This window comes from Danio aesculapii, chromosome 6 (assembly GCF_903798145.1).
Source record: "Danio aesculapii chromosome 6, fDanAes4.1, whole genome shotgun sequence".
NCBI lineage: Eukaryota > Metazoa > Chordata > Actinopteri > Cypriniformes > Danionidae > Danio > Danio aesculapii.
In genome coordinates, this window is record NC_079440.1 from 33,239,411 (window position 1) to 33,266,410 (window position 27,000).

Sequence of the window (27,000 nt, forward strand, 5' to 3'; positions counted from 1 at the left end):
AACTACTAAACTTCATTCCCTATTTTAGCATTTAGAAAATGGTTTCCTAAGATTTTTGAAAATGCTGCCATTGTCGTGTCATGTAAAACACTTGAAAACCAGAGTCTTTGAAAGTAATGATGTCATGTGAATAAATAGTACACATTTAGTGAGGTATATATTAAAGGCAAGCACAAACAAATACATAACAATGGTGGAGTACAAGGTAGTGCTGTTATTGCTCAAGGGTCTGCTAATGCTTCATCAGAAAAGTGAGTATTTACTTCAAATCCCAATTAACAACCTGAGACGCATCTTATATTTCCTTAAAAGTAATGTTTACTAACAAGGTGACAGTGGCAAAGACTAACCTGGCATACATAATGCAACATTTCTGGTCATTTTGACAGATGTGTTAATGTGGACAATGGATCATGACATCAAACATTGGCATGCAATCGTGAACATTTCTGTAAAACCCGTTTTTGGCTACATCGTTGAGGTGTAAACATGCTTAAATATATCACTGAGAGTTACGTATTTTAATTTTGATTTGACTGTTTTTTGAATACATCCTGGATGGCCAGAGTGAGAAGATTTACAGCAAATCCTTATTCTCGAATGAACTATTGCTTTGAGTGTAAGAACTGTAACTCTAACAATGGTCCATTTTTTTAAAACACGAAAACATTACAGTGGGTTTCAAATCATAAAGGTCTCTGTGTTTCACATATATTTTCAGTTCCTCTGTGACACAGTAGAACTCACTCACAAAATTACCAAACTAACTTTGCTGTAATAAATGAGCAATTAAATTACTAAACGATCAGACATCATTGATGTTTTGTAATGCTGGATTTAGTCCCATGTCTGTTGACAGGAAAGAGATTCTAAGTTACACTGGAATCTTATTTGGCATCAGAAACACAAAAAGACAGAAAAGGGAAGTTTGTACGGCACGAACCAGCCTGTGAGAATATTCAAGGCTGTGCACCCTACTTTAAATGGCACTGAAAGGCTGAAAAAATGCTGTATTTTCCATGACAGATATTGCAACTAATAGATGCCCTGCTCTGGGGATCATTTTAAATGATGCAGTTGTTTTGAAGGAATCAGCTGGTATGCAAGCAAATGTTTGTTTCTGCCAACTTTAGTAGACTAATCGCAGGAGAAACAACCTCTGGAGTAAAGGCTGGCGCCTTGTTTAACTCCCTGGTCCCAGTGTCAACATTACAAAGAAGAAGAAAAAAAACAAATGAAGCAAACAGACAGTGTTTTCAGATCCCTAACCACACAGACATGACGCTAAAGGCATGACATTAATAAATATAACAATGTTTATCAAATGTGGCTTCATGCAGCACATTTTTTGGACCCTTATGGAATATCTTGTGTTCTTGGAGGTTTATAAGGGTAAGTTTTCACAACAACGATGCAATAAAATAAACGGAAAGTTTATTCAGTTTATATTTAGATGAGAACGGCATAACTTCCTGGTACTCAAAATGCTGATGTTATGTAAATGGGCATCTACAGTAGAACACGCACGAAACTATTTTAATTGAAAACTGAAACAGCTAAATACAAAATCAAAGAAAGACATTTTAAGGGCCAGATAAAGTAAACTATAATTCATTAAATACCATGTTTTAAATATTACATTATATACACTGTACATTTATTTTAACTGTCTCTAGCAGATCTAAAAATGGTTGTACACCATTCAGTAGATTGAGGTCAGTAAGATTTATTAGTATTGTTTGTATGCTTTTGCTCAAGAAAACAATTTTTTTTAAATGAATATTGTTATCTATAATATGCTGTATATGCAAGCTAAAGCCTCATTCACACTACGAGCGACTCGCAGTGGCAAAGCAACAATCGTTTCAATGGAAAGAGAGCAACTTCCATCTTTGTGAGTGAGAGCAACCGTTGGCGACTATAGATATTTACATTGGATATCGCCTACGCTATTGTTGTCTATTGGAAGGAATGCGTCAATAGAGCCGCCATTTTAGTACAGGGTAGCGCTCCTTTGAAATGAATGTGAGACCAAGGTGCGGTGGAGGACTGGCCATCCAGAGCCAGATATACATACACATATTTACAAATATCTTTGATCAGGAGTTTCCTTAATTTATAAAAATATATATATATATTTTTTTTTTTAATTACGGAAATTATAATTTTACATCACTTTTCTACATTGATAAATAAGTGACCACACAGGCATTACAAACAAAGAGCATGTCTTTGTGTGCATGGAAAGTATTATCTCCCTTCCTGTTAAATTTGATGTAACTTATACAGTGTCCTGAAACACACCTCCTCTCCTGCTTTCACATCTCATTCTAACAGAGGGAGCGATTCGTTTGTGAATTAATCACAAAACGACTGAACGACTCCTTCACTTAGCCGATAATAATACAAGTTTCTGGCACCGCAGCATCTTGTTGTCATATTTCATTTTCATTGTTTGCTTATTTTATTCAACAAAACTAGCATAAGCCTAGTATTTTTGTGCGAGTTGGTGCTACTTTGCCTTGTGGTCAGTGCAGTGACTGTATAATCATCAATACTTGTTTAGCACAAAAGTTCATAACATACAAAAACGTACAAAACGAAATCTTACCAATGAAATGTTCTGCCTTTGTGCTTTGTTTTCTTTGTTTGCTTGTTACTACACCCGTATACAGAGCTAAAGTCCAGCATTTTCACATTGGCTTTGCGGTTGACAAGTGTGGTTAAATGACATTTGTCTTGGGAGCACTGTACAAATGTGGCGGCACTATTGACGCTTGATAAGGGTCCGTATGCAATATCAAGTGTATATATCTATGGTTGGTGACCAGGTGGGCGTCGAGCAACGCAAAAAAGTTGAGAATCCTTCAACTTTATGCAAATGATGAGCGACTTTCATGTGCGACAGCCAAAAGGAGCACTAGCAGAGCTCACGTGATCCACTCTCAGCTCCTGCAGAGGCCGGTTGTATTCTCCGTGCTGTAGACCCACACAAACCTGAGTTTTCAGCAGATCAGCACCCAGATCAACAGGCAGTGTGAATGAGGCATAATGCATATAGTTTGGTGTTCCAAAAGCAGATCTTGTTATTATCAACTTTGTATCAGTTTTTCTTTTGTGCAATGTATAATTTTTGAGGATTTATTAATTAATAAGAAATATTTTATCACAGTATCATTATACATGTGTTTACTGTCATTTTAGATTAATTTTATGTGTGCATGCTGAATTAAAGCCAAATATCCTTAAAAACATTTGAACCGTACTGTTTTTAATAGTACAGTATATACACAATCTATATAGTAGACAACATTTGAAAATTGTCCTAAGACAAGACTGCTGAGTGCTAGTTAGTTTTAGGACAACTTTGGTGCAAGGTCTTGAACCACTTCAAATGTTGACTACTGTATTACCATTTGAAACAATTGTTTAATGATACTTATAAAGTCAAAAATACTGTGTACTCAAACAGTACAGATGAAAAAAATGAATGATGTTGCATAACACATATTATGAATTAAACTTCAGTTCTGTACTGTATTGTGGAATGAGAAAGGTAATTTAATTATGCAAGCCAATTAAATATCTCCGCATTCACAAATAACTTTTCTGAGTCACCAACTCAACCCGAGCCACATGCGCTTTCAAGGCAACATAAATGTGTAGAAGGCAAAACACAAATATCTCACAGAGCTCAAGCCACACATGTATGCCTTTTAGCACAAATCCACCCAACGTGGAGATTATCTTTGTTGGCATTTGGAGTCATGGGAGACCTTAACACACCCTGGCGGACGTCAGAGCTGGCTGTGTGTAAACACAGATGTTCACAAACTCATTCATTCATGTGCATGTCAATTAGAGATATAAACTCACCGACACAAGGCATATTCAGAACTGGAGAAACAGTGCACTCACACACGCTGGACAAAACAGAGCGGGTTAAAAGCAGAAATGATTCAAAGTTTGAACCTTGAGAGTGACAAAAAAAGATTAAATGAAGTTAGCAAGTAAAATAAGTAAATAAGCAAAGTAGATAAATGGGCAACATTGTTCATATATTCATACCGAGCACTTTAAAAATATATTGAAGCTGAAAAATGTTCTAGCTAACTAACTAACTAACTAACTAACTAACTAACTAACTAACTAAATAAATAACTAAGGGATGACTAAAATAAAATAAAATAAAATAAAATAAAATAGCTGGGAATTCTGAAAAAAGGGGAAAATTATTAAAAGTTAAAAAAAAACCCTGAACATAAGAAAATGAAGGGAACAAATAAATGAATGAATGAGGAAACAAATGATCAGATTATTAAACAAACAAATATAATTTGAGAGAGAAAGTGTCAGATAACGATAGAAAATTAAATAAATTAGGCTACTGACAGTCAGTCTTCCTCTCAATTTGGGTCAAACATTTTCACTTTATGTAACTTGTAGGATTATTTTGTTTTAAGGATTGAGTTACAGCTGTGTGGTGATCTTTACGCAGGCAAAGTAAAGCAAGAAAAGGTCTCAGGTGTGAAATTACAGTAGAGGTGAATGTATCAGCTGGTGTCAGGAGCACGAGGAGCATGTGCTGTATTCCACAAGATTCCACACACACACGCACGCACACACACACTAACCTGACAGAAGACATAGAACAGCTGTGAATGTTTACATCAACTTTGACATAAACACAGCATGAAACGTGTCTTATCAACTTTTTAAAAATTGAATAAAAAGTTTTAATTTCTAATTGTTGAATTTTGTGTAAAGTTTACAAAATTAAGGATTCTTTAATGAATCGGAAGTAAAATAAAATAATAAATTATTCATTTTGTAACATTAAAATGTCCGTATTGACACTTTTGATACATTTTATGAGTCTATGCTGAATAAAAGCTGTAATTATGAATATTTTGAGCAGTACCGATTATTATGTCCTGTTTATTTTGAATTGTGTGCATATTTTGAATTACGTGCACTAAATACGACTGCATGAGTCAGTAAATCATTAAACTATAAAGAATGTAATAAATAAAGGTGTAAAAATATGATGAGCACCAAAACATGGAAAGAACAAAAAAAGTCCCAAAAATATAATAAAGGTAAAAGAAATAAGGCAAGAATTACTCCACAAAAATAATATAGAATAAAATATCTCACAAGAGGTCACCTAATTTTTACTATTTTATTTGCACAATCCATTACACACACACACACACACACACACACACACACACACACACACTGATGGAAAAAGTACAACAGCTGTGAACATGTCGACTCTTGCATAAACACAGCTCTCAGTTTACTTACAAACACACTGACAACAGCTTGAGCAACAACTTCTCATCACAACGAACTCAAAAGAAAAGGGAATACAAGAGAAAAAAAGTGATACTGTAGATGGAGATCTGCTTTAAGACAACACACAAGCAACAGGAGATGACACCTGATCGCTGTGTGACAGAAAAGCACAGAAATGTGACGTCAACAGGCGGAGAGATGACCAAGTAGTAGCCCATATGCAAAGTAGCACCTAGGGTAGTTTAAAAAAAACAGACTAACAGACAGAGAGAGAGCGAGAGAGAGAGAGAGAGAGAGAAAGAGGAGGTTAGCGCTAACCTTACGCTGGAGGTGTGCAGCTTCTTCACCACCTCCTCACTGAAGTCAAAGTGAACTCTGCCTCTGTGGCTGGGCGATCTGCGGAGCATGGCCCAAAAAAAGCACACAGCGCTAAACTGGCTCTAGTAGCGTCTCTCCTGCATGACTCCCTAACACTCAGTGCCCTCCCACAGCGCTCAACTTCACCACACACACTTCCTTTTGAAGTCCAGCTGCGCTACAACTCAAACTCAGAGTCAGCTCAACTCAACTTTAACTCTGCTCTGCTCAGTTCAGCTCAGCTCTCTAGCGGCTGCTGCTGAAACCCGGGGCGGAGCTCACAGACCAGGAGACGGAATGTCTGAATGCTTGAGAAGTTTCATGTGCAGCAGACACGCACACTGGAGGCATGGAGTAGGGTTTCAGAGAGAACACGAAAGTCTAAATAAATAGGGTGACCAAACTTTAGAAATGAAACCCCTTTTTTTTTATTTCAGTAATGATTTGTAGTCAGGGGCGCAACTACACATTTACTGAGGGGTATGCGGGTTCAAGTTCAAATTGGACTGCATGTATGATTTGACAGTTTATTTTGATAAAAAATCTAAACAGTTACGTCTACATGAGCACTTTAAACTTGGCTGTGTGACTGCATGTTATTGTGTTAAATGATTTTGAATTAAAACGTGTGTGCCAACGTATGCAACTCATGGTATAATTTTTTATTTAATAAAATACAATATTATACTCGCATAAAATGCAAATAAAACATTTCTAACAAAACAAATTTATTTATTTTTGTTATTTGAAACTTTTAATAAGGATAATTTCGAAAATCGTTTTGGCACAATGGCGCCCCCCCATGTGTGGCGCCCCTATGCGACGCATATACTGCATACCCCCTTTTTCCGCCTCTGTTTGTAGTGACATCTGTGATCTGTAATTGACACTTAATACAAACAAAAAACTAATCAAAACCAATTTACTCACTATTTACTCAGTAGTGGTTCCAATGTTTTATTTTTTTTAACACAAAAGAAGATATTTTGAAAAAGGAAAGAAACCAGTAACCACTTAATTCCATAGTTTTAAAATTAAATATAGAAGTCAATGGTTACAGGTTTCTAACAGTTTTTAAAATACCTTATTTTGTGTTCAACAGAAAAAAAGAAACTGAAACAGGTTTGTGACAAGGGATCAGTGAATAAATGATGGCAGAGTTTTCAGTTTTGGGGAACTATTCCTTTAATGCTTAAACTATAGAAAAACACACACTGATAGAAAGGTAAAAACAACAGCAAAAACTATTGATATATTAACCAGTGCCATAAACTGTATGAAGAGATCAATGGCAAAAACAAATAAACACCATTTAAAAAAATTTTCAGCAATCATGTTTTTTGAAATTGTACTATTTAACACTCAATACAAAAAAAAAAAAAATTCTGATAATTACAAAAAAAAAAAGGTTTTATTCATTTACTTATTTATTTCCATAAATTGTGTTTTTTAACTATTTAACTCTTTAATTTACAAGATGAAGACGTGCGAAAAGCATAAAATATATTTTTAAGTATTACTTAAAGTTATTCAGTCCCTTTGGTACATTTCACAGATCAGAATTGAAATTCTCAAAACTATCTGTTCAATCTTCAAATCATTGTGTCACTTGTGCACATTAGAAGAGCAGTTTCTCATTCCTTTAAACAAGTTCCAAATGCTTGCATACATCTATCCAATTGATTATGTGCAATTCTCTGATGTTTCCTACATTATCAATAGCTTATGTCCTAGCAATGACCTTCTTGCTGTGAGGTGATTGTGCTACCCACTGCGTCACTATGACGCCCTGGCAGAAAAACTGCCAAATGTAATCATAAGCACATCTTAAAAAGAATATTTAGCAATATTAACCAATATTTTTATAGTTCATTAGAATCATAATGCCTAAATTCATTAACACAACTGTACTTTTAGTTGTACGTGTTTTATTTTTTTATTTAGTAATTTTATACAGTGTAGATACAGCCTGTCAAAGAGTGAACATGGCTGCTCATGAAACCTGGGACGGAGCTCAAAAATGAGGAGTCGGAATGTTTGAACACATGAGAAGTTTCAACTTCTGCAGACACAAACAGAAGACATGGAGTGGGATTTCATTCCGGAAGGGTCATTACTCAAACTGATGTCTTTCTGAATGCCTCAAGTCGTGACTCTTTAGAAGAACTGTAAAAAGACTCTGAACTGTAATGACCATTTCATGCATGTTTCAACAAAGCATTAAAACTGACGTGCACACACATACACACACTCCTAATATTTAAACGAGTGCTTTAATGTTCCAATACCCATACTACAAAAAAGATACAAATAAAAAAGAAAAACAGATACACCACAACAAACAAAAACAAACAAAAAAAAAAACAAACAAACATATTTTTGCAGAAGTTAGTAAAATGTCAGTCTACATCAGCCAGCAAAAAAAAAAGGAAAAAAAAAATGCAAAGCAAAGCAAACGCATACTATTACTAAATGGACCATCAGAGACTGCAGACCTCTCAACACTGTTCAGGACCATCCCATTTCCATTGCACTTACTGCAAAACACTGGACATCAGTAACCAAAACCTTGAAAAAATGCATCAATCAATCAAGTGCAATAAATGACAACTGACATCTGCACTTCACTCATGCATTTCTTTATTTCAACACTGCATATTTACACATAACTACTATAATTTAAATTTGGATTGCTGTATAGATAGATAGATAGATAGATAGATAGATAGATAGATAGATAGATAGATAGATAGATAGATAGATAGATAGATAGATAGATAGATAGATAGATAGATAGATAGATAGATAGATAGATAGATAGATAGATAGATAGATGTAGATAAACAAATTAATGTAATGCCTAAATAAATGTATTAAAAATGAACTAAAATATAATATTATAAATTATTAATTTATATATATATATATATATATATATATATATATATATATATATATATATATATATTTATTAATAAATTAACAAATATAATAGATTCATTACATTAAATTCCAATATATATATATATATATATATATATATATATATATATATATATATATATATATATATATATATATATATATATATATATGTACTGTGTGTACTTGACTGTATATATAATGATATCTGGGATTTTTTCGAGAGGTCAGTGTGTGACGTTCATTGGTTAAATATCTGTGCTTTTCACAGGTCAGGGGTTATCAAATGTAATCTCTGGTATGCAGTGGAACGCTTAACTGCACAAGCTTGCTTTTCTGGTCTTGTGTTTCACTCACATACATATGAATGGAAATGAAAAGAGTGCTAATTATAGGCTGGTAGACTGGGCAGTATTTCTATTTTAAGCAAGACACTGAAGGCGAAATATTTTGGCTTATTTTTGGCTTTAAATTTAGAAAATTTATTGAATAATTGTCTAAACACTTTTAAGTGATTATTTTGTTACACTTTAGTAGTTTGTGCCTCTAGATTTACATTGTGATTTACACAAACCCAATGCATCATTTTAAAACCTCAGCAAAACTTACAGTTTTATTCTGTGTTTTAACCAAGCAAAATTTACTTGATTATAAACATTTTATTCTACAGTTATGTTTTATTCTTAAATATCTGTTTACAATAGTTAATTTATAGTTAATAGCCAAATTATGGGGAAAAAAAGATTCCTGAGGGGCGTCACTGGCACAGTGGATAGCACAATCGCATCATAGCAAGAAGGTTGCTGGTTCAAGCCCCGGCTAGGTCAGTTCACGTGGGTTTCCTCCGGGTGCTCCGGTTTCTCCTACAGTCCAAAGATATGTGCTATAGGGGAATTGGGTAAGCTAAATTGTCCGTAGTGTACAGTATGTGTGTGATTGAGTGTGTATGGATGTTTCCCAGAGATGGGTTGCAGCTGGAAGGGCATCCGCTGCATAAAACATATGCTGAATAAGTTGGCGGCTAATTCCACTGTGACGACTCCAGATTAATTAAGGGACTAAGCCGAAAAGAAAATGAATGAATGAATGAATAAAGATTCCTGAAATCCCCTCTGTAAAATGTATACAACTTATTTAATGTGTATATTTAATGAAATAATGCCTTTTTTGCATTAAAGAGTTAGGTTTACTTAGCCATGAAAAAAAAAGAAAATGAAAAGGCACATCAAGGTTAAACAGAACTTTGTTAAAAGACAAAACACTCAAAGAGTGTGATTAAAGAGATGACAGAAAAGCAGATTAAACACAGATGATGATGAGGATGGTGATGATGAGCAACGGAAAGACTGAGTCAAACAGCCTGCTGTGAATGTAGAGTGAGTCAGTGTAAAAGAACGTCACAACACTGCCTGTCATAACCACATAATTAAGCATCATTCGTGACAATTCTTACAATGTAAACATGAAAGGGCCTAACAGGTTCCTAATAAATAAGAGTTTATACACGTCACTCAGTAAACTATCCTGAGGAGCTGTGATTAAAAAAATAAATGATTATGATATGTATTTTTTTATGTCAACAGCTTGATTTTAATGAAAAAAAAAGTTCCATTTAAATAATGCAAACAGGCATGGCTGTTAAGCGGTAATGCATTTGTAGTGTGAACGAAAATTGGAACAGGGTGGAAATAGACCATGTAAGAATATGCCTTTCCTTACTTTAGACAGAAACATACTTTACTAACCACAAGATGGCAGCATTTTATAAATAAAGGAAATCACTCCTTGCGAACAATTGAGCTGGAATCTAATGAAAACCTTTTCCTGCTGGACTTTTTCTAATGATTATGTGCGAAGAAGGGGCTAATTATTATTAAAAGGATAATTCACCCCCCCCCCCCCCAAAAAAAAAAAAAAATTATAATTTTACTCACAATCTACTAATACTCAATTGTCTTTACATCAAGATCAGTTTTTATGAGTTTGTTTATCCTGTTGAACACAAAAGAAGACATTTTGAAGAAAGCTGTCAACCTGTAACTACTGACTTCCGTCGTAAGAAATACAAATACTATAGAAATTCAGTGGTCATAGTTTTTAGCTTTCTTCAATATATATTTTATATATGATGACAAAATTTTCAGTTTTGGGCAAATGATTCATTTTAACGAGTTAATCAATCATCAATAAACATGAATGAAAAGAAATCCAACAAAAACATGATCAGAGTTATTTTAAGTAACAAAAATCAAAACTTTACTACTTTAAAAATGTACTACTACTACTAAATAAATGAATAAAAATAAATAAATGAATAAAATATTCCAAAATATTTTAGCTACAGCTATAGCTTCATTATTGATTATTTTTTATTTATTAATAAATACAACTTGATGTACTAAACAAATAAAATGAAAATAAAACAAACATTACATACAATATATATATATATATATATATATATATATATATATATATATATATATATATATATACAGTATATATATAAAATTAAGACCATTAAATTAACATACAGTACATAAAATCCTTACCCTTACACGTTATACATTTCTCACATATTATCTAAAGAATAATATGTTTGTTTGCACTTCTGAGTATTAGTTTATTAGTTCATCACCTCTGAAATGAATTATTACTAAAAAATAACAACCGGCATCTATTGGAAAAACCTCAGTGACTATGAACAGCAGCAGGAAGCCATCTAACCATCTAAAAGAGAACCAAGAGAGTCCATAATCACTGAAGAGGCAGACGCCAACCTACTGGGCCATTACTTTCAGCTAACCTTCATATTAACGCATTGATACTTGAGCGGCACTACAGTCAAAGAAAAGTCAGCAGAAAAGCAGTTTCTGTCAATTCAGTCATGGCTGCTTCTCTGAATGCGATGAGGTTGATTGGAGATTGACATTGTGGCTCACATATAAACTGATTTCAAATTACCCTTGATGATAATTTTCACCTCAAGGACTCTACAGGAACTGTTGAAGAGAAATGTGAATTAGGGTTCCAAAAACAGTGAGATTTAAATGAAATAAAACTATTTATCTACATATAAACCAGCATCACAGATTGCTAAATTAATTCAATGCCCTTCAAAAACCCTTTGCACATTATGTGAAAGGAGGCACCTTATAGTATGTGCATTCTGATAATCTGAGCCTCAACGTGACGCCTACATGAGTTATCAAATGATTCATTACTGATGCATAAAAGACTGAATAATGTATGACCTAAATTAATATTCCAATCTCACCGATTGCAAAGCAGTGAGAAAGCAAAACTGGCTGGGAATCATTCTAAGCAAAAAACAACATTATTTGGGGGAATGGTTGCGTTATGGAGCATTGTGGCCAACATACACTCTCCGGTCACTTTATTAGGTACACCTTACTAATACCGGGTTGGACCCCCTTTTGCCTTCAGAACTGCCTCAATACTTCATGGTACAGATTCAACAAAGTACTGGAAATATTCCTCAGAGATGTAGTTTCTACAGATTTGTCAGCTGCGCATCCATGATGTGAATCTCCTGTTCCACCACATCCCAAAGGTGCTCTATTGGATTGAAATCTTGTGACTGTAGAGGCCATTCGAGTAGTGAAATCATTGTCATGTTCAAGAAACCAGTCTGAGTTGATTCGCGTTTATGATATGGTGCGTTATCCTGCTGGAAGTAGATGGGTACACTGGGGTCATAAAGGGATGGACATGGTCAGCAACAATACTCAGGTAGGCTGTGTTGACATGATGCTTAATTGGTGATAATGGGCCCAAAATGTGCCGAGAAAATATGCCCCATACCATTACACCACCACCACGACCAGCCTGAACCGTTGATGCAAGGCAGTATGGAATCATCCTTTCATGTTGTTGATGCCAAATTCTGACCCTACCATCTGAATGTCGCAGCAGAAATTGAGAAATCTTCTATTGTCCAATTTTGGTGAGGCTGTGCGAACTGCAGCCTAAGTTTCCTGTTCTTAGCTGAAAGGAGTGGCATCCGGGGTGGTCTTCTACTGGTCTTCTTCTTCTAACAAGGCATTTGCGCCCACAGAACTGCTGCTCACTGGATATTTGGTTTGAACTGCAGCAGATCGTCTTGACCATGTCTACATGCCTAAATACAGTGAGTTGCTGCCATGTGATTGGCTGATTAGAAATTTCTGTTAACAAACAGTTGCACCTGTACCTAATAAAGTGGCCGGTGAGTGTATTTGTTAGTTCATATTTAGTTCACCCCAAAAAAATGAGAAACAAATGCTGGTACTTCACTCATCCCCAGACCATCTAAGTGGTGCAAATGCATTTAAAAACCATTAATTGTTAATGAAATATTAAGTACAAAGGAACAGCTGTAGGCACGTTCAGAGTCAAACACATATACAGGCAAAACAAAATGATCACCTCTGACTCCTGAGGATCCATTAAGAGTTTATGAAGTCAAACTATCAGCCTGTGCAAAAAAAAAAAGCTAAACTTTACTGAAATGAATACACAGCCTCAGCAAATCACAGCTCCAAACTGCAACCAAATGGTCACATTTTACAACCCCTTTTCCCTGCTGTTGCATCTAAAATGGCGTTTTCGTAACTGCCAATTTGCCTAACCAATAGTGTTTCCATTCTCAACCATGTAAGAAACATGTAAATGAAATAACATTATTCGTCAACCACACACCACATGGACCGTTTACTGTAACAATATAGGCTGCCATAAACTTCAAGCATGGATCAAATAAAGGACAAGTAATATCAGGCCAACACAGTTCGTTTTGAGTTTGTTCTATGAGTCTGAAACAGCTTGCCAAAGTAAAGTTATCAAAAAAGATCACACCAGCTATGGCCGGTCAAGTGAACTAAAAAGACATCTGTGGATGAAAGTTCAAAGCAATGTTGTCCTGCATCATTTCACAGACGCTAGCAAAGGTTAAAATAAGCATTGCTATTATGTTCAGCTGTACATCTTGTTCCATTTGCCATACTTCATTTCTAAAACACAGCACATACAAAACATATCCAGTTTTAGTTTTCAGTCAGACAGCGTGTTTACATGTCCAGTCAATGAGATTAGAAAAGGTTTAAACCACCTCTGCAGTCTGGATGTATATCTGGATTTGGCCTATTCATTTCAGTTGACAAGGTTAATATTCAGATGAAGCTACTATAGTCCAAATGAAAGTGGATTATTTGTGTCTATGTAAATCCAGCTATTGTCTCAAACTGTCTTGCTGGCCCTGAATCACTGCATAACATCACAAACCTGTCACTCAGTGGAAATACTTCAATGATTCATCATGAGACACACTCACTCTCTTGCCTCTAATCAAAGTGCACAGACCTCTGTTTACCTGCTCTGTCTAATTCAATCTAACGAGTTCAATAGGAACTTCATGCTTCTCTTTGATTCCTGCACAGATGAGATGTTCCCTGACAGGTGTGAGACAGAGGACACCCAAGGAGAGTGAGTGAGTGAGAGAGAGAGAGAGAGAGAGAGAGAGAGAGAGAAAGAAAGAAAGAGAAAGAAAGAGAGAGAGAGAGAGAGTTAAAGGGACAGCGCAGATATAAAGACAAAATTCTGCACTCATTCATGCTGCACTCACCCTAATGCTTACTTGCAAGACTTTCTTTCTTCTGTGGAACACAAGATATGACGTTCTTAAACATGCTAGTAATTGAACAGTTCCAGTACAGTTACAGTATTTGACAAAATAATATAACAGAAGTCCAGTGGGAGGAATTTTTCGATTACCAACATTGCTAAATTATAATATTTTTGTATTCCAATTACATACACGTTTGGAGTAACATTAATAGTTAACTGTACACTAACAGTTCACCCAAAGTGATAATTTACCCAACATTCCACAGGAGATTCTGCTGAACACAAAAGAAGACCTCTGAATGTTGGAAATATGCAGCCCAATTATTGATACGTACCCATGTATACATTTCTGGACAGTGCAAAATATGTCCCAGGAGGTACGTTTTTTTTTTTTTTGCAATTTTTGTTTTTACAAATCCACCAGAGGCCACTGTGTACGCTTTAGCAGATCTCAAATTTCTCTCGGGAGTCCCATTCGCGCCTGTTGTTTTCGCGTTGTTCCACTACAGGGCTCTGTCGACTGACTGACTGGTGACCTACTCACACCTGCAGTTTTCCACGATGGACAACACCAAGACTGCAGCTCCACACAAGAAGTTGGGCCAGAGGAGAACTGGTTGTGCCCAACTGAGCCTGGTTTCTCTTAAGGTTTTTATTTCTTTCACTTTCGTCAATTGGTAAAGTTTGTTCCTCTTCACTGTCACAACTGGCTTGCGTGGTTTGGGACTTGTGGAGCTGTGCATCGATGGACTTTCTCTTCAGTGTTTGGACTTTTGAAAAATTAAAACTTTAAAATTAAACCAAAAAAAAAATGTAACTGAACGTTAAAAAACGTACCTCCTGGGACATATTTTGCACTGTCCAGAAATGTATAAATGGGTAAGTATCAATAATGAGCCTGGGCTGGATATTTCCAACATTCAGAGGTCTTCTTTTGTGTTCAGCAGAATCTCCCGTGGAATGTTGGGTAAATTATCACTTTGGGTGAACTGTTAATGTACAGTTAACTATTAATGTTACTCCAAACGTGAATGTAATTGAAATATAAAAATATTATAATTTAGCAATGTTGGTAAACTGAACTTCAACTCTGAAAACTGGACTGACACAGTTACAGTTTACTAGAACTTTTATGTTAAGCTGCTTTGATGAGATCTACATTGTAAAAGCACTATAGAAATAAACATGAATTGAATTGAATTGACCGAACAATCCCCTACATTTCTCCACAAATGAGCCTGTGTTCCAACCATGACTACTGATATCCATAGTAGGAACTTTACCAGTTTTCTACAATCTTTAAAATATTTTGCTTTGTGTTCAACAAGGTGAAAAAAAAAACGTAAACAGGTTTTAAATAAGTGTACAAGGTACATATTTTTTATAAACATGGTTGGAATTTATATTTTTGGGTAAACTGTCTGAGATCACTGTGTAACTTCAACCACCATTTCGTCATCTGAGACAAATTTTGTAAATACTAAAAGTTTCACAGAAACTTCAACTAAATTCTGTGGTCTATGATCATTGCTTGACAATATTCGAGTGCATCCTTGCTGCAGCCTGTAGCACAATGACATAATGCAGTGGTGTCAAACTCAATTCCTGGAGAGCCGCAGCCCTGCACAGTTAAGTTCCAACATATTTAAGATGCAGTCACACTGCACTTTTCTCCCCATAGACTTCCATTCATTAGCATGTGAATGCGTCAGACCGAAAATGCAAGCTTGTGTGACAAGTGTCGCAGTTTGCTGCGTTGCAAAGTTCAAGCTTGGTGAACTCTGACCTGCGAAATCGATTCACATCGCTTAACAAAATCAAAACGTGACCTCTCTGAACAGAAACTTAAAACATGGACCAATCGCTTCCTTTTTTAATGTCTAATTATCTTGTTTAATCCCGCCCCTTTTCGCAGCGCCGTACAACAGAATTTCACCAGCACCAACTCTAGTGTGACCACAACATCACCTGTAAGTTTCAAACAAGCCTGAAGGACTTAATTAGTTTGATCAGGTGTGTTTAATTAGGGTTGGAACTGTGCAGAGCTGTGGCCCTCCAGGAACTGAGTTTGACACCTGTGACATACTGGATCATGTCCAATATTTAGTGGATACTGGATTTAGTGGATTTAATGAAGATTATTCATTAAATTGTGTGTAAACCATCACTCACAGTTATTAATGTCTACATCTACCCGACCCTTAACCAAACCGTCATAGTAGCATGTGTGTTACAATGTCCACTACTGTAGGTATTGGACATGATCGTGTATGCCATCATGCTACATTCCGCAGCAAGGACATCTTGGCATGTTCACCGACACACCTGGCAGATGTGAAAAATCCCCCCCAAATAAAATTCTTGGAGGTCGAAGACGATTTCAGACACTTTCCTGCAATGTGATTCTCTTACAAAAACCGTCAAACAAATAACCAATACTAAACTAATAAGAGTGATAACCAAATTATAGAGTGATAATACCCAAACTAATAAGAGTGCTGAATCTGATCATGCAATCAGCGTAACAACTTAAAACCACTCTGAGGGAATGTTAAAATGTTTAAACCAATGTTTTTTTTTTAATTTTAATATCAAGGGATGTTGTGAAGAAAAAATAAAGCGACATATTGCTTGTGTTTGCTATGAGTAATCATTTTAGAGAGCGGGTTACTGAATGTGTCATGGACTGATGACATCAAACTCAAGATGAGTGTTGTGTGTCCCCAGATACATCTTTATTGTTATTCAGCATGACATTATGACAACTGAGATCTTCCACTGTGAAATGGGGATCACATTCGTATAGCCTGACGAGCTACAATTGTAAATGAACAATAAAAACAGCACCAAGTGTAAGCCAAACTTAAAAGTAATAAAGGCTTTAAGAAAAGGTAAAAGGTGAGAAAACAGAGAACAGATGGGAATGAGTGTGAGAGGGAAGAGTAAAGGGCAGTAAGGGGTGATTCTAACCAGAAGGGTGCATGTAGAGAAAGTGAATGGTTGTAGGCAAAAGGGCCCAACTCCCACTGTCAAGCCAGCTCTCTGAAAGCCCAGCGGATCCAATCTACACGCTTTCACCACTCACTCTGTACAAGCTTATCTGACTGGCAAAAACACAGGATAGCACTTAAGTTGCAGCTACCTGCATAATAGCCTGCTGATCATGAAAATGACACATAACCGCTTCTTATCTTCATGGGTAATGCAGCCCTATCAGGTGTCTACTGCTTAATGCGTAATGCATTCCATAATTGAGCAAATAGACTGTATTAAAGCACTGGGATCAGTTCAATCTGTGATGCAGTCGATTTCAAATCTCACTTAGGTTAGAGGTGAGATGGGGAAGTGGAGATATAGACGTGTGGAGCTGTGAATTACATTCCAGGTCCATTTCAAAAAGTGGCTGAACCGGAAATGAGAATGTTTCGAACCTTGGTGAGTTCATAGAAATGTTTAGTTTGAGTATGACAAAGGCAGACAAAGATGATACCTTTTAACCTGCTTTATATGAAGTGAAGTACAATAAAATGCTATTTTAATTTTACATTTCTAAATATTTATTAATAATTTAATTGTAAAATATTTTTATAAATAAAAATATTAATTTAACAATTAAATTATAGATTTGTATTTAAATATATTTGTCTTCAATTTTATATATTGTAAGATATTGCATGTTATATATATTTTTACTATATTATTTATTTTAATTATATTAAAATCTGAAAAACAATATTCATAGCTAATCAATTTTTGCCTACACAGCAGCAAGCAAATAATTTGATGGCCCTAACCTTTGTGATCATGGATTTTACATGAATGAAAGTTCCAAAGTTGTGTGTTTACATGTGCTTTTAACATGTCAAGCTCATATGATGCAAATGAAACAATGACCAACACACTAAGTAAAGGGTTTAAAGGTGCATTATGTAAATTTGACACCCAGGGGTTGAACTAAGTATTGCACTCCTGGATCAAAACAAACGCAAGCACAGGTTGCCAGATTGAGGACACGAGCAAGTGATTTAAACTGTGTTCTAAATAAAAGCAACAGCACTCGATAGAAGGAATATTTTCCATATTAAAAGGAGCTTTTGTCCGAACCAACACCTCGAATTGGTATATTAGAAATGGCTTCTATTTTTCACAGGTAAACAACAGACAACTATAACAAAAACCTCAGGTACACCTCACTTGTTCATTCAGTGTTAAATGCTAACAATGCGAGTTTAAATGCCATTTTACATGACATTTATTGCCATATACTGAAAGGAGCAGCAGATAGTTCACCTCAGGTCATGAAAATAAAGTAAAGTAATTGGTGATTAAGTAATTAAAGTAATTAAACACATATGATTAATTCAGCATGTACATTTAATAATGTTAAAGAGGGTTTTAATGTATTAAATAGATTATAAACCTTACCATTTCGTGAGTGAGGGCACATTCTGTGCTTCTGAATGGCTGTATTTAAATTTCTGTCATGCCAAACAGCCAAATTGCTTATCACTGCAAATCTCCTCATGAAGTGTGTTGTTAGGACACTCGGTTACAATGTAACCTGCTCACCTAATGTTTACGTTCGTAATATTTTTATTATTTGCTAATTAATAACCAGCTCATGTGGAACTGAATCTGCGTCTCATTTTGGAGTCTGCTACTGTCCACCGGTCACGGACGCATGCTTTCAGAGCCTTTCTGACTGATGAATGAAATATGCGGTTTTCCATCAAGGCAACCCGGAGTAGTGAAATATAATTGGCTAAACCGGCATTGGGGAGGTTACATTAACAACACAAAGACAGCGTTCCGGCACGGAAAACACATTTTTAAAAGCAGAATATCTGACTTCAGCATTGTTTTTCAGATAAATAAGAATGTTCACTTGGCATATTTCTTAAATACCTACAAAAATATGCTTCAGATAAGTCAAAAACTTACATAACGCACTTTTAAAGTTTACCGTTTGTCCACAACTTGCAAAAAACGACAAAATTGCTGGGTTTCATGTTGCCTTCATGTTGTCCCTACACAAATCAGTTAATTTAACTGTTAATTTAAACATAGGTTTCTAAACTCAAAAAAACTAAGCAAGTCAGTTATTTACAGTACCACAAGATACTGAGACCATCACTGCTTTCAAGGTGTACTGTATATACTATAACAATAAAACAGGATTTTTCCATAGCACACTTGTATTACAGTGTTGGAGGGGTCAGAGTTGTTGTTGGACATGATATGTGCCGAGTAGAGTATTCCATGACCCTGTCACAAAGCATGCTGTAAACTGATCCTCAACGCAGGCATGACAGCTGCCTGTGTGTGCTCGTGTGGAGCTTCCAAAATGAACCCTGAAACAAAGCTTTGTTCATCTAATCCTGTCAATCACAATGCAAGCACGTTTAAGCGGCGCATTTATCTCATTCCTATGACAACTCTTCAACAACTCAGACGTTTTTTATGCCATTGTGTGATGCATTGTAGTTTCCTCTCCACCATAAACATTCAAAGAAGCTTTCTTGAACAATACTTTATAAACTGGCTTTGCAGTCATCTCTGAGATAAGTGCTGAATTTCCATAAAAAATAATTTTAGGTTTACATCTAAAAAGACCTTAATAACTTAAGATCCATTCATACCAAGGACATATAATAATTAAGAGAGAGTTCTAAAATTGTTCTAAATGTAAATGGATTAACACAATCTGAAAAGGTAACAGACAGATGTTTTTTTCTTTATCTTATCAAAAATAAAAGCATTGACAAACAGTAAAAATCAAGCCTGATTTAATAAGCTTGAGCATTTAAAGTGCCAGAAGACAAAACTTACATGCAGTAAACAGTATGTCACAGGTGTGAAAACTATAGTTGTCATTCTTGGTGTGAACCTATTTTAAACCACACACACTTCGGTCAAATCAGTAGCTTACAAAAAGCCGCTTTCCCCTTACAAGAAAAGGTCTCTCTCAAGAGAGAAAGTACACATTACCTGGGTAACCCCTATATAGGACAATTATTCACAATGATTACTACCTTTTACTACCTTACTAAATTTTGAGTTTCTTTCTTCTGTTAAACATAAAAGAAAATATTTTTGAAAAGAAAAATGCTGGTTGCTGAGATCCATTGACTTCCATAGTACTTTTTTCCTAATATGGACGTCAATGGGTGCAAGCAATCAGCATTCTTCAAAATATATTCCTTTGGGAAAATTGGAGAATGCTAATGTCAGGGAGGGATTTTGCATGTTCACTCGGCTCGTTCAATCGCTTTGGGCATGAACAACGCTTTGGGTCACAAAAAATGCTGGTAATATGTGTAAGTGAATATCATCTACCTACATGCGGTACATGTACCTTTCATCAAGGTATAACATTGTGTCACTAGTTGTCATTAAAACATTGAACAAGAACCAACAAAACATAAGAGTAAATCTTTAAAGGGATTGTTCACTCCAAAATACATATTTAATGTTAACTTACAGACTCTCAGGTCATCCAAAGATTTACTTATTTTTTCTTTAGAAGAACATTAAAAAGATTTTCAGTAGAGATTGTGGTTCTTTGGTCATTCTAAAAAGTCTATGGCTACCATCACTGTATCATCACTGAGATAAAACGATAATAGGTTAAAAAAATACATCAATTAGAAACAAAACAAAGTTAGAGAGACTGAAAAAAAACACTGCATAGGTTGTTGATGCAAGCAGCTTACTATGACCTATAGTTACAGTATGTTTTATAGCTAAGCTTTCTGTGGCTGGAATAAAAATAGTGAAAATGTTATATTGCATGTGCCATCATCATGAAACCGACAGTCTATTTAAGGTAGCCGTTTTATCAGTCTGTGTTCCCTAGTATTGCAATCATGATTGTTGCACTAGAATAGATTGTTGCTTTACCAATCCATATGGCTGGAGAGTAAATCAATATCAATTAAGGTTGGGCAGTATGATCAAAATTTTGTTTTGTTGTATGAGAACATGTATTTCATGGTAACGATATCTTTCACAATATAGTTGTTTTATAAATTAGTTATTCTAGAAAATTTACAAAGGGGCTTTATATAATAGATAAGCTTGAATATTTAAGAAAAGAAACTTAATCTTATTTTAATATTTGGTATTTTATTTTTAACCTTATAAATATATTTACCGAAATATGACTGTAGGGGAAAAACAAATTCCACTGAATATCACATTTCACAGTTTTATGTGGACAGACTTTATTTTTTATAAACAATTCTCAGGTAGCATCTTCTCATGGGATATATGACATATCCCATGTAACAGGAAAATAAGAAATAAATATGAAAATATAAACATGTAAACACTTTAAGGAACTATTAAACTGTTTTTCCCCTTAAAAATACAAATTATACAGAATTATAATCCTGTTATAAATATTAAAACTAAGTGAACACGTCTTGTTGAAAATATAAAGCAATTGGCATAATCTTTCTCAGCTTCATGCATGTTGTATGTGAGTTGGCCACGTCCACTTCTTTACATTTCACGGTATACACGGAATTGAAAAAATCTTTTACAGAACACATTTTATTTCGCAGTAATGATATATACCATCGTACCAGCCCTAATCAATATATTGTATATCATGATGGAATTTTTTCCAATTATTTCAATTTACATTTTAGCATTTGACGTGGATAGATAAGTTCATGCAGCATGTTTTTTTTTCTTAATCATATATATATATATATATATATATATATATATATATATATATATATATATATATATATATATATATATATATATATATATATATATATATATATATATATATATATATATATATATACACTTTAATTCAAATTCAGATTTTACAAATTTACTAATTAAAACAGTAAAAGACAAAATAACTCAACACTGACTTGCCCTGTAGTCCCCTTTCCAGAGATGTTTTGCCAAATAATGATCTGGGGCATGCTTTCTATACATGACTTCGATACATGTCTAGGGCCAGACGGAATCTGCGGACATTTTTGCTATTTCTGCGCAGAATCTACAATGTGCTCAAAAAAATCTGCGGATTTATGCGGATTGATTTTGGGAGTACCATAACTAAAACCTTAATATATTAAATAAAAAACAATACCTTTTTAACTTTTATGAAATGTTTACAAAGCAAATCCAATTAGATTCACTTTATTTGGCAAACAAAGCAAGTCTCTCATATATTCTATCCACTAGACAGAAAATATTACTTTACAAACTATATTGTGCATTAATCATATAAATATTTTCATATTAGTCAATAATATTACTGAAATAAATGTAAAAACTGAATAGATATAAATTTACACACATTTACACAAGTAAATAAACAGAATCAACGATGGGCTAAAAATCTGCAGAATTCTGTGCGCGCAGATTCCGTGAGGGCCTACTTATGTCTTTAATTATTTCATACTGTTTTACCTGTTACTAATTAAAACAATCTGTGCCTCTTTGTTTCCTTTTTCCCCTCAGCTTTGTTTTGTTTTGTTTTGTTTTGTTGTTGTTGTTTTTTTTCTTTCCAAATGAAATATTTTAAATATAATTGTGTTGTATTATATTGTCATATTTTTGTCACATTGTTTAAAAAAATAGTCAAAAACTAGTCTTTATCTATTTATTTGTGTTTAATTAATTAATTAGTTTTGTTGTTAATGTTGTTGTTGCTGCTCGGTTCTTGTCGCTGTATTTCAGGCTACAAGAATAAATAGTCTTTTTTATAGTTTAATCCTGAAAGTTTTTGTTTGTTTAATGGTTTATTTGTGCTTATTTCACATTTCCTGCTTGTATGAATTCTAAATATAAATAAAAGGTAAACAAGTTATGTGTTTATCTGTTTTGTATGAGGAGGTTTCATAGACTTAACTATTATTTTTTTGTGACTTTTGTACAGGGCATTCTTTTGAAATACTGTTCATATCAATTTCATAATTACACGGCATCAACTAAAATCACTAAATATACTGTGATTTAAATTTTGGCTATATTGTTTATCCCTACCACTCTAGATACACAAATCTCACATTTTACTCTGTAAGACAGTGGAGGCATTTTAGTAAGCACATTTTAGTAAACGCTTCTATGGGTTTTATTTCATGAGTGGCAACTGAAGTTCACAAATTAATAGAGTGTCTTCTAATACAGTAATGTCATATGAAACATGACGACTAGTCTGTGCAAAACCTAAACATTATTCACAACGTTATCCCTTTTAATCCACAGCCTTGGCAAAAGGCCCTGAATGAATTCACAACAGTCTGATGCGCAAGCTTTCTGTCGCATGATGACGGTTGTCGCACATGAGCTGACAATGTTTGATCATAACTATCTGAAGGTTGTAGCAACCAGGATAAGCTCAAGTTCCATTTTGATGAGCAAAAACGATGCACATGTCCTCCTTTTTGGTGTAAACAAATATAGTGTCAGCTCAAGTGTGAATTTGTATCCCTCATACTTCATTATTTAACAAGAGGCTCGTGCTCCAGACTGTTGTGAACGTGTAAACATTTCTGCTTTCTTTTTTTTTTTGAGTGAACTATCCCTTGAAGCATTTCATTACAGGAATATGTGCATGTACGCTTGTGAAAAAAATCCAGAAGCACATATTTATTTCTCTGTATGCCAAAGAGAAAGAAAAAAGAGTATATTTCTATATTACACGGCATATATTTAAAAATAAGCCGTAAATCAACCACAAACCGAATCTATTCAAGTTCTGCAGCTCTTTCATTCAGGCTGAATATCAATGAAATAGAGCGATGAAAGTATGTTAACAGTGAATGGGAGAGAGCAGCAAAAGGTCGCACGCTTCAAGAGCAAAACAGCTGACTCTCACTTGTTTCAAACCCATTTTAAGCCACACTGGTGAAAAACCCTTTCAGGCCACCATTCCAAGTCTCCCCAGCATGAACTAAATTAAACCTCACCCACCTTGATTTCAGTCTGCAGCCACTTTCATCTTATAGGCTAGCATGTAGGCTTTCAAAGTCCTTAAAAGCCCCCAAATAAAAGGAATGGATAAGATGTGACCACACAAAGTGTAAGAGGCCATTTTTACCATTATCCACCCTTGCAACTATGGATCCAGACCATAAAAAAATTCAGGTAACACTTTACTTGAAGGGGGTGTTCATGAGACTGTCAAACCTTTATAATCATGACATAATAAAGCTTTATAAGGCCTTGTGACATTTATGTTTAAGACAGATTTATGACAGAAGTTATGTTGTCTTGGTAATGTCATGTTGTCGTGACAAAGACTCTTGCTACATCCCAATTCGCATACTATCCATCCTAATAGAATAAGTAATGTCATTTAGTGTCATTTGCCCAGTTTTGTCATTTTAAACCCAAAGATGACCCAAAGATGTTTAAACCCAAAGATGTTTGAGATGTCTTTATCACAACTTGGCATAAACGAATACATCATAAACAGTCTTTGTCTCTGTCATAAATAGGGCCAAATCTGCGGATTTCTGCGGAATTATTTTGGGAGTATCATAACTAAAACCTTCATATGTGAAATAAAAAATAATATCTTCTAAACTTTTATTTAATGTTTAAAATGCAAATCCAATTAGATTCACTTTATTTGGTAAACAAGCAAGTCTTTCATATAATATATCTACTAAAAAACAGAAAATATTACTGTACAAACTGCATTGTACATAAATCAGATGAACATTTTCATATTAGTCAATATTATTACCATACTTAATTCAAAAACTGAATAAATATAGATTTACACACATTTACTCAAGTAAATAAACAGAATTAATTATGGGCTAAAAATCTACGGAAATCTGAGGAAATCTGCGGAAAATCTGCGGAATTCTGGGCATCAGATTCCGTGTGGGCCTACTAAGCAGTAGTGTAAATTAACTAATTACAAATACTCATATTACTGTAATTGAGTAGTTTTTCTCAGGAGTTGAAATTTACTAATTAGCTTTAAAAATGTGTAGTTTTAGCTTTTAGCTTAGTTTTCCCCCAGAGTACATTTTTAGTGCTGTATCGGTACTTTTACTCCACTACTTTTCTTCAACCTGCAGTCACTACTTTACTGTTTCTTGTCCATTGGGGATTAGAAAAATCAGTCCTGTGATTCCTGTCCAATCAAATCTCACATAGAAGACAAATCGCATCATAATGAATCACCTCAAGACATGGGCGATTTATAATAGCAGCAAACTGTTTGGAAGCATTAAAAATGTCCAAAAAGATGTCCAAAATCTTTACACGCATTGACCCAGAGACTGTTTAGATTCATGTCACTGATGAGAAGATGACGGATGTTTACTGATGACCAAAATGGCCTTAAACACAAGATGTCAACATGATGTCATATTGACGTTGTACTCCACCGTCGTGGAGACGTTGCATTTTGTTTTGGGTTGACATCAGAACCCAATGTCAGGCTGACGTCAGTGTCCAATGTCCAACCTGAAATCAACCAAATATCAACGTCTAATGATGTTAGAGCTTGACGTTTTGTGAACATTACCACTATGACGTCTATCAAATGTTGGATTTTGGTTGCCAAACCTGATGAATAAATGTCAGTATTTGATGTCAATATGACGTTGGTTTAGGATGTTGGCTTGTTGGATTTTGGTCACTTTCTAACACAACCTAAAGTCAACCAAATATCAATGTCATTTGACATCGTTATTGGACGTCAAAATAACATTGTTCTTAGACCCTGGCTACTTGAATTTTGGTCACCTGACATCAAAACCTAAATATAAGGTAATATTAACATCCTGTGACATTGTGTATGCCTGCTGGGCCATAACTAAATGCACTACAGAATGTTACGTTTACAAACATTTACAAATTACAAACATCAGCTGTTTACAGCGTAATACTCACTACTCACTACTCACTACTCTTGAGTACTTTTGAAAAGGCTACTTTTAACTCATACTTCGAGTAATATTTACAACAGATACTTTTACTTGACTTGAAATACCCTGGTAACCTGTCAGTTACTACACCTCAATTCGCATACTTATACTACATAATACTACATATACTACATTATACTACATTTGATAATATAAAATAGAATAAGTATGTCCTGAACTGTACTATGTTGAAAAGAGTTTGCCAAAGTTTCCCAGATGGTCTACAATTTCCTGCAGAAATGCAAAGTGAAGAACCGTCTGTTCACAATACATTGCACATACAGTAGAATGTGAATTTGATTAGAACTACAAACAGAGGTAAAAACTGTTAAAAAACTACAAACATGGCATATGCGTGAGACCAACCATCAAGTAGAGAGTATTAGGTAAAGCTGTTTGAATGACTTAATTAATATCTGAAAATGTTTAAATCACGTTTTCATGTTATATTTTATCTGCAACATCAGTGTGAACTTTCATAAAGACACGTTTATCCATAAATGTCTGAATGCATAATTATGCAAACACCTGAGGAGATTTCTTTACATGAAAGACTCGTGAAAGGCAGATCATTGCACTGCTGCATCTCTAGTATGTTAGGAAATTAAATTTGAAAGACATGTGGATAATGTGTTGAGAGGGCATGTACTGTAACTAAGCAACATAACGGTCCATTAATGAGGAAGTAGCATGTTGTAAATCTTGCATTCTCTTCTGTTACACATACACACACACACACACACACATACACACACAAGTATATACTTTTTCGTCACAAAAAGGACATACTTTTTGGATGTATTATACGTAGAATTGGGATGAAGCAACTGGTTTTGTTGGCTTGGTAATGTGAAGTTGTTATAACAAAGGCAAA

The 27,000-nt window shown here is 34.7% G+C and overlaps 1 protein-coding gene across 4 annotated transcripts in view; it reads right to left on the reverse strand.

Annotated features, from left to right (window-relative positions):
* pde4ba (phosphodiesterase 4B, cAMP-specific a) overlaps positions 1-27,000 on the reverse strand; it is a 303,391-nt gene that overhangs the window by 102,414 nt on the left and 173,977 nt on the right. The window contains exon 1 of one of the 4 annotated variants that reach the window (XM_056460028.1): positions 5,620-5,863. The exons of the other annotated variants lie outside the window; for them this stretch is intronic. Within the exon in view, the coding sequence (XP_056316003.1) occupies positions 5,620-5,708 (89 nt within the window). The 5' untranslated portion in view covers positions 5,709-5,863. Of the gene's footprint in view, positions 1-5,619; positions 5,864-27,000 lie in introns of those variants that run through there. 4 annotated transcript variants of the gene reach the window in all.